At 42.1% G+C, this 14,940-nt stretch overlaps 1 protein-coding gene across 2 annotated transcripts in view; it reads right to left on the bottom strand.

Moving 5' to 3' along the window:
• Positions 1-544: 544 nt before the first annotated feature.
• Positions 545-14,940, bottom strand: part of KIAA0319L (KIAA0319 like) — a 146,584-nt gene continuing 132,188 nt past the window's right edge. For both annotated transcript variants that reach the window (XM_073665963.1, XM_073665969.1), the window contains 2 exons: positions 3,553-3,647; positions 545-1,362 (listed from right to left, as the gene is read on the bottom strand). In XM_073665963.1, coding sequence (XP_073522064.1) covers positions 1,175-1,362; positions 3,553-3,647 — 283 coding nt within the window. In that variant the 3' untranslated portion in view covers positions 545-1,174. The remainder of the gene's footprint in view (positions 1,363-3,552; positions 3,648-14,940) is intronic.

Below are 14,940 nucleotides of genomic sequence, written 5' to 3'. Positions count from 1 at the left end.
AAGTACAAATGCTGTCTTGCGGAATTGGCGCGTTCTAATGCAAGTCAATGGCGGCGAAATCGCCGCGTTTCCGCAAAATTAATTGACATGCTGCGGATTTTTGACCGCAGCGTTAACGCTGCGGAAAAATCCGCATCATGGGCACAGCACATGCGGATTTCCATTGGGGAACATTGCTGCCCTTCTACCATGCGTTTTTCATGCGTTTCCGCGGCGTTTACGCAACTGCAAAAACGCCGCGGAAACGCATGAAATACGCATCGTGTGAACACAGCCTAAAACCATGCAATCATTTCCTGTACGCCTCACAAATACTTGCTACCTTGTGTTGGTATATCACATAAAATCCCAATAAAATGAAATTAAGTTTGTGGGTGTAACGTGAAAATATGTGGAAAAGTTCACGGGGTATGAATACTTTTTCAAGGCACTGTACTTAATGCAGTCTCCAATTTTTTTTTCCAATGGATGTATCAGCTGATACCTGCTTCAGCGTCAGAACGTTTGCACTATAGTAAATTCCTTAAAACCAAAATAAAACAAGTGACTCATAGTTTGTCTTTATTGTAGACCATCCAGTGTTATAGGTTACCTTCTTTCAATAAAGCAAGCCAGTTTGCTAGCTTATTTCCTTCATAATCACTGACGGTTCAGATCAGTGACAACGCAGAAGACAAAAGAACTTTTCTAGAAAAGTAAGTGTTACAAAATGAACAAGCCGGATGTTTCGTTGTTTTTAGACTGTAAGAAAAAGAAGAGAGCTTGGGCTGTAGAATATGCCCAGTGCGATTCACATTTTATCCTTCATTGCCAGTGAGGACGTGGCGCAGTAGTGCATTTATACTTGATTACGTTTAACAGTGTGGCTCACTCTTGGGGGTTGTTAACCCAAGAAACTGTGCAGAAAAATTTTTAAATTACTTAATTAAAAAATCTATTAGCATAAATCCAGTAGTATTTCCCAATGAAAAAATCCACTTCAAGTATGTCCAGAGCCTCAGTGCTCTAAGAAGAGCAAAGGAGTTGATATTTTTACCAAAATATCCATTTCTTGAAAAGCAGTTCAGGGTAGCAGCTTTGTCCACAGAGTAAACCAGCAGTGGTAGAGAGGACAGTGGGACAACTTGCACTATCCTGCGGAAAATGAAATGAATTCCAGTGTGTAGACTCTACACTATAACAACTCCTCTCTTTGGTTTTTGTTTTTGTGAGAGGCTTGTCCATTCCGCAAGGAACCGTTCTGAGGTCTGAGGAGTTTGCCTTTCTCGCGGTCAGACCACGTGTAAGCATTGTCATCGCTGTCTAGCTCGGATTCTGAATGCATCAAACTTGTATTTTGGACTGCAGGTTTCAATTTTATACCTAATGAAAAGAAGAGAAAATATTTTAAAATATTGCTATATTGCATAGAAAAGATGGTCATGAAATACTCTAAGGCCTCATTCATGTGTCTATTTAGTAGATGAGAAGGATGCAAAGGTTATTGTAAAGGGAGGGGGAAAGAGACGGCTGTGAAATCACATATAAAATGGTGGATCTTGTATACTCAGCTGTGTATAGAGGTGCTACCTGCCATTGTAATCCTGCCTTTGATGACAAGGAGTTTATCACATTCCTGTCTGAACATACTCTACCTTGGTCGCCAGGGAGCGCCGCACTAATATTGCAGATGCTGCTGGGTGACGGTAGTGTGTGGATGTTTGCGGAGAACAGTAGTCCATCCCGGTTAGTTGTGTTTAGCTGCAGTGACCTGGTTATTTGATGTAATTGGCTCTCTGATGGTAGCCATGGGCAAGGCCCGGCCATAAGTAAACCCCAGAAGGCAGTCTCATGCCTCTTAGTGAATCAAGAACATCTGAGAAGTAGCATATGCCTCCTTGGATCTTGCCACAAATCTTAATCCAGTCATTGACTGGCGTAAGATGTGTGTCCTAAGGTATGCCACAGCTCATCATGAATTAGACAAGTTATGGCGTCACGGCCCAGTCTTACCGGTTTTGGTGGAGCTTGGCGAAACTGCTGTGAAAACACCAAAAGTCGCAAATTTTTTGTGCAACTTCTCATTGCACAAAAAAATTGCGGCTTTTCAAAGAGATTTACAACATTGATGAATTTGGAGTTTTCTGCAACTGCTCGCATTTACAATTTCTTTAAGAGGGCATATGCCTAGGTAATGGTCCTGTTTTTAATCTATTAATAGTTGCCGCCACAAAGACAAATAATCCTCTCAATATAAGTAACACAAACAAATGTTAAAAAAACAAAAAAAGTATTTTTACGGAGCACTCTTATTCTGCAAATAAGCGACTCTGCAATTGGTAATCACATGGTTTCAGACTGTTGGTGTGATGCCGGCGTGCTGCACCCTAGCAGCATAGTCAGAAACTTTGAAAAAAAACAGACAAACTAGGAGTTTCTTATGCAAAAATATGACAAAATCTTTATTAAATACACATGTATACATAATAGCAAATAGACAATATAGATAAAAACAGTGTGCATAGGGGCCAGTGTCAGGAAAGCACCCCCCTAGGGGAAAACCAGTCAGAGATTGTACATAGCTCTATGCAAGGTATAGGCCGGGAAAAGAAAAGTGATTTAGGCTAGTGGTAACAGGTTGACCCAGGTAATCTATATAGGGCAAGTGATGAGAGCATAAGCACACAGTGTGCCACTAAAATACGAACACCTAGGGCCACCATCAGCAAATGTATAAGTATCAGAATAATGGGCCAAAGAGCCTATGACCACTTACCCTAAACTGTAGTATCCCAAGGACCCTCAGACCGGCGGCTAGGGTGGTTTACCTTCTTCCCAACGCGCGTTTCGAGTTGCCTGTGCGTTGCTTTCTCAAGGGAAGTAGGAGTTCGTATTTTAATGACACACTGTGTGCTTATACTCTCGTAACTTGCCCTATATAGATTATCTTGGTCAACCTGTTACTACTAGCCTAAATCACTCCACTTTTCCCGGCCTATACCTTGCATAGAGCTATGTACAATCTCTGACTGGTTTTCCCCTGGGGGGGGGGCACTGGCACCTATGCACACTGTTTTTATCTATATTGTCTATTTGCTATTATGTATACACATGTGTATTTAATAATGGTTGTCATATTTTTGCATAAGAAACTTCTAGTTTCTCTGTTTTTTTTCCATGTTTTTGGAGTTGCATGGGCACACTCTTACTTATGCATGTTGATGTGCCCTAGTTTAATATGATTTTGGGAAACTTTTATATAATAGTCAGAAACTTGCAAGATCTCACCAGTTATTTTAACATCTGATGGCTGTACGCAGAGGAGCAATCTTACATGGAAATAACTATGTTCTAGTAATGAGATAATGCTATAATATGAATTATAATGTAATCATTTAACTCAGCATCTCTTCTTTATTTAGGCAGCAAGAGGATTATATGTTTTTGTGGCCACCAAGTATTTATGGATTAGTCAGAAGGACTATTCTCTGGTGACAGGTCCTCTTATGTATGATCAAAGTAACTCCCAAAGTTTTATGCAAAACATCTATTATCCTCCATGTGCATAATTACCAGTTTTGATACTTGATTTCAGCTCCATACTTTCTTGGTCATCTGTTGCTTCCAGCATTTTATATCTACTCTTCCGTTTCGGTTTTCGGTTTTTCCTTCAAGAATGAAATAAACATTTTAAATGTTTTCTTATTTATAAAAATTGTAATTTTTTTACGACAGATGGTAAAGGGGATGTCCCACAAATGAGAATTGTTAACTATCCACAGGATAAGGAACTCATCAAGGCATCAGACACTTGTCTGATCACTGGGCCTCTCACCTATCACCAGGACAGGGGTCTCGAGTCTTATTCCTGCTCACTGTATGGCTGAAGCGATGAAGAGTGATTTTGAAAGGAAATGCGGTATAGTCTGTGCGGAGTTACTCTATTCATTGTCTATTGGGCTGACGGAAACAGCCTAGTACAGTGGGTAGAACCCATGGTTGTTTCTGTTGGCCCTATATATAATGAATGGAGCGTCCAGGCATACATTGTAAAAATGGTCCATCCATAATAAATACATGGGATCGGAGTGTCATTAAGTCACAGCATGTACGGTGCTGATAACATCAGCTACATTTAGCCTAGAAGTCTTTAGGTAAGTCCTTTATCACATATTTACATTTATATTCCACAGCCATGATGCAGGCTACAGGACTGGTTCTGATGATAGTCACAAAATATCAAGGGAATCGGGCAAGGAGTTTTGCACAGCCAACAAAGTAATGCGGACTAATTGGCTTCAGATCTTCGGAAATGTTGCTTAACCCTTTAAGAACCAGGCCTGTCTGGACCAGAAGAACCAAGCTTCTTATCTTTTTCATTTCTTCATGGTTGTGTAATAGTGAGGAACGGTGTAACCTTCCCCTGGGACTGAAGTAGTTACAATTACATTACATATCCCCATAGTTAGGCACTCTCTGAACTGCTATTAGGTCAAGTTACGGGGTTAATTTCAGTGGCGCAGTCAGTGGAGTAAGGGGGAAACGTAGTGACAGGGATAGACATTGGGTACATCTAGAGGTTAGATATAATTCCTTGTGGGGCTGCAGTACTTTTTATCAGCCACAAGATGCCACTGCTGGGCACAGTTGTCAGTGAGAGGCTAGTCAGTTGCTAAGCAGATGGCTTAGTGGGTGGAGCCTCTGGGTGTGCTAAAAATAGCTGCAGCCGTTATTTTTGAGTCAGTTGAAGCCCTGCCAGGGACGTGACAGGAACTCTTACGTACGGACAGTCAGGGAAATTGGCTGCTAGGGTAGACGGGGGCTCTCTGCCATCAGACAGTGAATGCGTAGTGTGATTATCTCCTCACGCAGGAGTCCCATTAGCCGGCCGGAGAAACTCAGCGGAGGTATTGAGGATCCGGGGCACTTCTAGTCTGCAGGTAGCAGAGGAAACTAGGACTCCAGGATAAGCCGTGAGGGAGATAAAGGATCTGGGCACACTGTTGCTGGTGAAGAACAGCCTCTTAGACTAAGGAATAGAAACAGAGAGATGCTTCACCTAAAGAGGGCACCAGGGCTGAAAATGATTTTAGCACCTGTATGGGATACAAGAATCTTATCCAATCTACCAGACTGTAAATATTGTAATTACTCCTTTCCCCCAAGTGAAACCCCAGTTATGGTTAATAACTTTGTGTCCTCTGAAGTTATTACTGCCCTGGTACCAGAAGAGAAATGTATGGATACAGCCGCGACCGGATGGTGTGAAGTAAGTAAAGAATGTCACATGCACAGCCACACATCAGAGGGAAGACACGAATTGTCTGTAAGGTGCCAAAGCGAGCAGGGGCCACAACTCGCCCACGACTACCTCGCTCGGGCACCTTATAGTTGGATAGTCATAACTTTTAATTTTTGTTGTATTTTTAAAAGGCACCTTTGTGGCGGATATGACACTTTTAAAATACAATTAACTTTTTCGGGGGAAGAACTGGTAAAACTCAACAATTCTGGTATTAGGTTTTGCGCTATAAAATTTGCACCATTTTAAACTTGCAGCATGTATAACATCATCTAGGTTCTGCACGTCATTCTGCAGATACTTAATATTTTTCAGTTTAATACTGTTGCACAAGAAAAAACACTTTTTTGTTGTAAAAAAAATAAAATAAAAATGGAAAAAATGTTTTTCATTCTGCTTTCTTTGTAAGGCCGAACATCCAAAAATAGCAATTATGGCATTCATCAGAAAGGATTTGGATGATTGTTTCTCCTCTCCCCAGAATGTTAAAAACCCCTTAACAAAAATTATTGAAACAGAAAGGTTAAAATGTAGTATTTTAAAAGATCAGGTAATTACAGATATGGCAATACCAATGTGATTTTTCTTGTATTCATTCGCACTACGGGGCTTTAAATTGCATTGACTCATAAAATACACTAAAACACTTCGGTATTGCAGTGTATTACATCTGTTCATTCTATTCATTCATTTCTATAGCACCAACATTTCATAAAGCAACACTAAGAAGACAGGCATAGTGCAATTTTTAGGCCACCTTTGGCACCGCATAATTCCATTGTGGGCAATGAAGTGACAGAGGGAGCCGCCTTCTTCTGTCAAACAACTTCGATGCCTTGGTCGCGACTGACTGCGGCATCTAAGGGGATAAACTGCCAGGATTGGGGTTAGCTAGCACTGACAGCACCCAAAAGAATAGCCTGAAGAAAATGTACATTACAGAATAGGAACTGGTAACCAAATGCAATATTTTGGTGCTGGCCAGGAATCTGTTAAAAAAAATTATGGCCTGTTTATTTAGAAGGTTGTCTCACTCAATGATTTATGTCTGTCTACGTAAATACATATGACTGTCATTCTCCAAGTTAGACAGCTCTCCGTACACAAGATTGAATAGAGGGATTTCATTCAATAAATTACACTCCCTGACAGAAGTTATGTCGCTTATCCATGTTATGTAAATAAAAGCTTATAACCTGACGTTAAATTCATCCATTGGTTTTATAAATTACTCTCTTGTAAGCTGAAAGCCTCCCAAATTTGGTTTAGGTTAAGAAAATAAATTGGCATCAATGCTGAAATATTGATCATTTAATGAACAGAGAATGGTCAGATTTTGGCAAGTCAAAAGTTTTGTCGCCTGGTCATATAATGCACCCAATCCTAGTTTACATCCTCACCATTGCTCAGTAAATGATTGGTTAATTAGTGGGTGTGTATAAAAAGAAACCCAGCACCCCAGACCTTCACTTGAACTGCAACTTGAGCTCTGACAACATGCCAAAAATCCACCCTGCGACCAAAGCCTTGATTATCAAGAGGCTGAAGACCAGATCCACTGCAGAGGTGGCTGGCACCTTTAATGTGTCTCAGCAACAAGTACAAAGAATTAAAAAAAGATTTGAAGAGACTGGAGATGTGTTTGACAAGCCCAGGTTCAGCAGACCCCGCAAGACAACTGCTCAGGAGGAACGTTTGTTGATTAGAAAATCCAAAGCAAGCCCCTCTTCCACTGCAGCAGAGCTCCAACAGGCCTGGTCACCTCAAGTCCCTGTGTCAATTAGAACAGTTTGTAGGATTCTGTCTCGAAATGGCCTCCATGGTCGAATCAGTGCCCAGAAGCCAGCACTAAACAAAAGGCAAATAAAAAAACGTGTGGCATTTGCAAAGCCCACAGCCTGCTAAACAGATGGACGCTGGAAAAGTGGCAGAAGGTGGATTTCTCTGATGAATCTTCGGTAGAATTACACCACAGCCGCCGCAAATACTGCAGGAGACCTACTGGACCCCGTATGGATCCAAAAAACACCCAGAAAACAGTTAAATTTGGTGGTGGAAATTATGGTCTGGGGTTACATTCAGTAAGGGGGTGTGCGAAACATTTGCAAGGTGGAAGGCAATATCAATAGCATAAAATATCAAGAAGTATTAGCTACCTCTTACATTCCAAATCTTAAAAGGGGTCAAATTCTGCAGCAGGATGGTGCTCCATCTCATACATCCATCTCTACAACAAAGTTCCTCCAGGCAAAAAAGATCAAGGTGCTGAAGGACTGGCCAGCCCAGTCACCAGACATGAACATCATTGAACATGTTTGGGGTAGGATGAAAGAGGAAGCTTGGAAGACAAAACCAAAGAATCTAGATGAACTCTGGGAGGCATGTAAGACTGCATTCTTTGCTATTCCTGATGACTTCATTAATAAATTGTATGAATCATTGTTGAACCGCATGGATGCAGTCCTTCAAGCTCATGGAAGTCACACAAAATATTAAATATGACTAATAGCACCACAACTTCATTCACCAATGTTATGCAACATATATTTGTATTTTAAGATAATTATTTGTTTGAATATCACATTACTTTCTGTGGACGACAAAACTTTTGTCTTGCCAAAATCTGACCATTCTGTGTTCATTAAATGATCAATATTTCAGCATTGATGCCAATTTATTTTCTTAACCTATACCAAATTTGTGAGGGTTTCAGCTTTCAAAAGAGTAATTTATAAAACCAATGGATGAATTTAACGCCAGGTTATAAGTAGTGTTGAGTGATACCTTCCGATATCAGGAAATATCGGATCGGATTGGATCGGGCCGATACCCAAAAAGTATCCGATTTCACCGATTCCGATACCGGAAACCAATGCAAGTCAATGGGACACAAATATCGGAATGAAAATAAACCCTTTCTTTCCTTGTAGGTTAATTCTACATGAAGGGAAACAACTAACAATAATGAAGAATGTATTGGGGGAGGTGGTTGCCCAAATCGATGGGAACAGTGCTCACAGTGAAACATGAAAAGCCGGCAATTCAGCAGCGGCATACACCGGTACCCGACAATTTAGAATAGAAAGAATAGAGAATAACACATAGATTAGATATATAGAAACATGTCAGTCACATATATAATAAGTACAGTGACAGTGTTGCTTACTGTACTTGTCATTTAGTGTAAAGGATTTATTTTAAAAAATATTAGTGTTTTCATGCACTGTCTCTTTAAAAAAGCCAGCAGGCAATTCAGCAGCGGTACCCGACAATTTATAACAGAAAGAATAGAGCATCACACATAGATTAGATAGATAGAAACATGTCAGTCACATATATAATAAGTACAGTGATAGTGTTGATTACTGTACTTGTCATTTAGTGTTAAAATAAAGGATTTATTAAAAAAAAAATTGGCGTGGGGTTCCCCGTAATTTTAGTCTCTAGCGGAGGTTAAGCAGACAGCTGGGGCAGATGTTTGAAGCCTGGGAAGGGGGTAATACCCACGGAGCTCCCCAGGCTACTAATATCAGCCCCCAGCTGAATACCTAGCCTTTACTAGCTATTAAAATGGGGGACCCCCCCAAAAAAATGACGTGGGGTTCCCCCTATTTTAAATAGCTAGCAAAGGCTAGGCAGACAGCTGGGGGCTGATATTAATAGCCCAGGAAGGGTGCCATGAATATTGGCCCCCTCCCAAGCTAGAAACACCAGCCGTCAGCCGCCCCAGAAATGGCGCATCCATAGGATGCGCCAGTTCTGGCACTTAGCCTCGCTCTTCCCACTGCCCTGTAGCGGTGGCAGTGGGGTAATAGGGCTGGGGTTGATGTCAGCTTATAATGCTAGCTGACATCAAGCCCAGGTTAGTAATGGAGAGGCGTCTATAAGACACCCCCATTACTAACCCCATAGTCAAAGTTAAAAAAAACACAACTCCCAGAATAAAGTCCTTTAATTGAAATAAAGACACAATTCTTTATTGTTCTAAATTAAACCATACTTACCATCACGCCCATTCCAACTGAAGCCAACGATCTCCTGCAATAAAAGAAAAATAATAAAGCAACAACATCCTTACCTTTCCATGGTTCCCAGGACGGCTTCAGCTCTGCTACATCGAGATGACAGGCTGGACCGCAGCAGAAAGCTGCCATCCAGCCTGTCATCCCGCAGACACTGAGAAGCGCAGGCATGCTTGCGCTCCTCAGTGTCTGGCCGTGACGGCATCCAGATGAGCTGACAATGAACTCAGCTCACCTCATGCACGTCACTGACAGCGTGAGAGAATTCTCCTGCGCATGCGGTGAGCGTGAGAGACTCTGCTCATCTGGATGCCGTCATAGCCTGACACTGAGGAGCGCAAGCATGCCTGCGCTTCTCAGTGTCTGCGGGATGACAGGCTGGATGGCAGCGTTCTGCTGCGGTCCAGCCTGTCATCTCGATGTAGCAGAGGTGAAGCTGTCCTGGGAACCATGGAAAGGTAAGAATGATGTTGCTTTATTATTTTTCTTTTATTGTAGGAGATCGTTGGCTTCAGCTGGAATGGGCGTGATGGTAAGTATGGTTTAATTTAGAACAATAAAGAATTGTGTGTTTATTTCAATTAAAGGACTTTATTCTGGGTGTTGTGTTTTTTTTTAAATACTTTACTAGAAATTCATGGCGGTCATGTCTAATATTGGCGTGACCCCATGAATTTCGGGCTTAGGGCCAGCTGATAATGCCTAGCTGGCACTAACCCCTTTATTACCCAGTGAGCCACCGCACCAGGGACCTGGATAAGTTGGGTACAGCGCCAGAAGATGGCGCTTCTATGAACGCGCCATTTTCCGGGGTGGCTGCGGACTGCAACTTGCAGCGGGTGGGGCCCAGAAAGCTTGGGCCTCCCTGCGCTGCAGATTCCAGCCCCCAGCAGCCTAGATGTACCTGGCTGGACACAAAAATAGGGCGAAGCCCCACGTATTTTTTTTTTTAATTATTTCATGAAATTCATGAAATAATTAAGAAAAAAAGGGCTTCCCTATATTGTTGTGTCCGGCCAGGTACAAATAGGCAGCTGGTGGTTGGGGGCAGCCCGTTCCTGCCTGCAGTACCTGGCTGGACACAAATATAGGGCGAAGCCCCACATCAATTTTTTTTTAATTATTTCCTGAATTTCCTGAATTAAAAAAAAATTGACGTGGGGCTTCGCACTATATTTGTGTCCAGCCAGGTACAGCAGGCAGGGACGGGCTGCCCCCAACCACCAGCTGCCTATTTGTTCCTGGTTGGACACAACAATATAGGAAAGCCCTTTTTTTCTTTATTATTTCATGAATTTCATTAAATAATTAAAAAAAAAAAAATACGTGGGGCTTCTCCCTATTTTTGTGTCCAGCCAGGTACAACTAGGCAGCTGGGGCTGGAATCTCCAGCGCAGGGAGGCCCAAGCTTTCTGCCCCCCCCCCCCGCTGCAAATTGCAGTCCGCAGCCACCCCGGAAAATGGCGCGTTCATAGAAGCGCCATCTTCTGGCGCTGTACCCAACTCATCCAGGGCCCTGGTGCGGTGGCTCACTGGGTAATAAAGGGGTTAGGGCGAGCTTGGTATTATCAGCTGGCCCTAAGCCTGAAATTCATGGGGTCACGCCAATATTAGACATGACCGCCATGAATTTCTAGTAAAGTATTTAAAAAAAACACAAACACCCAGAATAAAGTCCTTTAATTGAAATAAACACACAATTCTTTATTGTTCTAAATTAAACCATACTTACCATCACGCCCATTCCAGCTGAAGCCAATGATCTCCTGCAATAAAAGAAAAATAATAAAAAACCAACATCATCCTTACCTTTCCATGGTTCCCAGGACAGCTCCAGCTCTGCTACATCGAGATGACAGGCTGGATCGCAGCAGAAAGCTGCCATCCAGCGGACACTGAGAAGCGCAGGCATGCTTGCGCTCCTCAGTGTCAGGCTGTGACGGCATCCAGATGAGCCGAGTCTCTCACGCTCACCGCATGCGCAGGAGAATTCTCTCACGCTGTCAGTGACGTGCATGAGGTGAGCCGAGTTCATTGTCGGCTCATCTGGATGCCATCACAGCCAGACACTGAGGAGTGCAAGCATGCCTGCGCTTCTCAGTGTCTGCGGGATGACAGGCTGGATGGCAGCTTTCTGCTGCGATCCAGCCTGTCATCTCGATGTAGCAGAGGTGAAGCTGTCCTGGGAACCATGGAAAGGTAAGGATGATGTTGCTTTATTATTTTACTTTTATTGCAGGATATCGTTGGCTTCAGCTGGAATGGGCGTGACGGTAAGTATGGTTTAATTTAGAACATTAACCGCTTCCCGACCGCCCACTGTAGATAAACGTCCGCGCTGCCTGGGCTCTGTGCAGCGCGGACGTTTAAAAACGGTGGGTGGTCTCGCAGTGCTCAGGACCCCCTGGGTCCTGCAAGCGCTGTGAGAGCGGTGCAGAGCGTTAGCTCTGACAGGGAACATCATCGGGACCTGATTAGATCAGGTCCCAGTGATGTTAACCCTTTGCTGTCTTCTATATGCTGTGATCTATAGTGATCGCGGCATATAGGAGACAGCAGGAGGAGAGGGGGTCGTCCACTTACCTCTCTGACGACCCCTTGATTGCTTTCAGGACCTGGCGTTGCTATGGCAGCTGGAGGTCACATGACCGCCTCCAGCTCTGCCATATATGGTGTCCTTCCTGTCTGACTTCAGCCTGTATGTAGCTGATGCCAGACAGGAAACTGACTGAAAGAGTCAGTGAAGATCTCATGTAATGTAATATATGTCTATTACATTACATGAGATCAGGGATCAGAAAAATAAAAATTAATGTCCCATACAGGGACTAAGTAAAAATGTAAAAAAAGTAAAAAAAAATATTTTGAAACTGTTAAAAAAAAATACAAAATAAATAAAAATAAATAAATAAAATATTAAACCGATAAATCCATATAGTTATGCAAAAATAAAAAAAGTACACATATTTGGTATTGCCACGTTCGAAACAACCCGAGCTATAAAACTGTCACACTAATTAACTCCTTATGTGTACATCGTAATAAAAATAAATAAAAAACGGAGCAAAAAACTATGCTTTTTCCTCATATCGCCAAACAAAAAGTGGAAAAGAATGCGATCAAAAAGCAAAATGGAAATAGAAATGGTACCGCTGAAAACGTCATCTTGTTCTGCAAAAATCAAGCCACTATACAGCTCCATCAGCCAAAAAATAAAAAACTTATACCTCTCAGAATAAAGCAATGCAAAAAAAAAATTTTTTCTTTAAAATTGTTTTATTGTGTAAAAGCGCCAAAACATAAAAAAATATACAGTAAGTGTAGTATCGCTGTAAATGTACTGACCCGAAGAATAACGCTGCCTGATCACTTTTACCACACGCAGAACGGCATAAAAAAAAACCTCAAAAAACAATTCCTGAATTGTTGGTTTTTGTTAATTTTACCTCCCAAAAAAACGGAATAGAAAGCGATCAAAAAATGTCACGTACCCACAAATGGTACCAATAAAAATGTCAACTCGTCCCGCAAAAAACAAGCCGTCACATGACTCTGTCGGCCGAAATATGGAAAAATTATAGCTCTCAAAATATGGCGATGCAAAAACTAGATTTTGCAAAAAAAAAAGCATCTCTTAGTGTGTGACAGCTGTCAGTCATAAAAACCCGATATAAATCTGGTATCTCTGTAATCGCACCGACCCGAAGAATAAAGTAATCTAATCAGTTATATCACACTAGGAACGGCGTAAAAAAATAAATAAAACCAATTCTTCACCTGCTACTGATTTGTTTATTATGTCTCCCAAAGATCTCAGTAAGGCTCTGCCAACATTTATCCTGTGCTCTGCGCTGAGCACTTACGCCAGAGTTTCCATGTAAATCTCTGAAATATGTGATTCAGCCGGAACCCATGACGGAAGATTCCCTGTAATGAGGCAGATATAGGCCACTGTGGATGCCGTCTGGCCTGTGATCCCACGGTGTCATTTGTTTTAGGCGTGCATAAAAGTGCGGTTGGCCACAGTTTTGTGCACTTCTGAAAAAAAGGACACCGCTAAACAGAGGCCAGACGGAGTCCAGAGTAACTCTGCTGCCTCATTACAGTGAATGGATCCCGCAGGGGTTTCATCTGAATTACATCACTTGGAAATTTAGATGGAAACCCCGATGTAAGTGCTCAGCCTAGAGCGCCGGATAAATGTTACGTAAAATGTTCCCAATAAAAGCTTCAACTCAGTCCTCAAAAAAAGCTAGTCCCCACTCAGGTCCGTCATCTGTTAAAAATATAAGGGACTTCCAAGTTACTGGTAGCAGAAAGGCTCTGGAAAAGCGAAATGGCCCTTGCCCCCCAAAAGAAATTCAAAAAATTTTGTGCTCCCAAATCCAAATGCCTAATCTACAATAATTTGTTCTCCAATTGTCAAATAGCACTCCGTCCCCCCCAGATCTCGCCGTATGGCTGAGCGCTACGATACAGCCACATATGGGGTATTGGCACTTTTAGAAGAAATTGTGTCTTACACATTTCGGCACCATTTTTACCCATTGCCCTGTGTGAAAATGTAAAATCTGAGGGTAAAACATTTTTTTGTGGTAAAAATATAATTATGCTTTTTTCACTGCCCAATGGTATAAATTTAAAAATTAAAAAATACTCACTACTTCCCTAGATGAATTCCTTGAGAGGTGTAGTTTACAAAATGGGGTCACTTGTGGGGGTTTCTGCATGTCAGCGACTCTTCAAATGTGACATGGTGTCTGCTGCCTATCCCAGCCAACATAGCGCTCCTTTCTCTTCCGAACCCTGCCGTACACCAAAGCAGTGGTTTTCCCCCACATATGGGGTATCGGCGTGTTCAGGAGAAATTGCACAACAAATTTCATGGTGCAATTTATCCTATTACCCTTATGATAATGCAAAATTAAGGGATGAAAAACGTTTTTGCGGGAAAAATGTGAAAATTTTATTTTTACAGCTGATTATTATAAACTTCTGTGAAGCACCTTGGGGTTCAAGGTGCTCACCACACATCTAGATAAGTTCCCTAAGGGGTCTAGTTTCCAAAATGGTGTCACTTGTGGGGGGTTTCCACTGTTTAGGAACATCAGGGGCTCTCCAAACGCAACATGGCGTCTGCTAATTATTCAGACAAATTTTACATTCAGAAAGTCAAATGGCGCTCCTTCCCTTCCAAACCCTGCCGTGCGCCCAAACAGTGGTTTTCCCCCACATATGGGGTATCGGCGTGTTCAGGAGAAATTGCACAACAAATTTAATGGTGCAATTTATCCTATTACCATTATGATAATGGAAAATTAAGGGATGAAAAACGTTTTTGTGGGAAAAATGTGAAAATTTTATTTTTACAGCTCAATATTATAAACTTCTGTGAAGCACCTTGGGGTTCAAGGTGCTCACCACACATCTAGATATGTTCCCTAAGGGGTCTAGTTTCCAAAATGGTGTCACTTGTGGGGGGTTTCCACTGTTTAGTCACATCAGGAGCTCTCCAAACGCAACATGGTGTCTGCTAATTATTCAGACAAATTTTACATTCAAAAAGTCTAATGGCGCTCCTTCCTTTCCGAGCCCTGCCGTGCGCCCAAACAGTGGTTTTCCCTCACATATGGGGTA

This window comes from Phyllobates terribilis, unplaced genomic scaffold, assembly GCF_046119375.1.
Source record: "Phyllobates terribilis strain yellow unplaced genomic scaffold, ASM4611937v1 Scaffold_2__4_contigs__length_985480577, whole genome shotgun sequence".
In the NCBI taxonomy this organism is placed as follows: Eukaryota; Metazoa; Chordata; class Amphibia; order Anura; family Dendrobatidae; genus Phyllobates; species Phyllobates terribilis.
The sequence above is the reverse complement of the archived record's forward strand: the minus strand, read 5'-3'. Positions and strand labels throughout refer to the sequence as shown.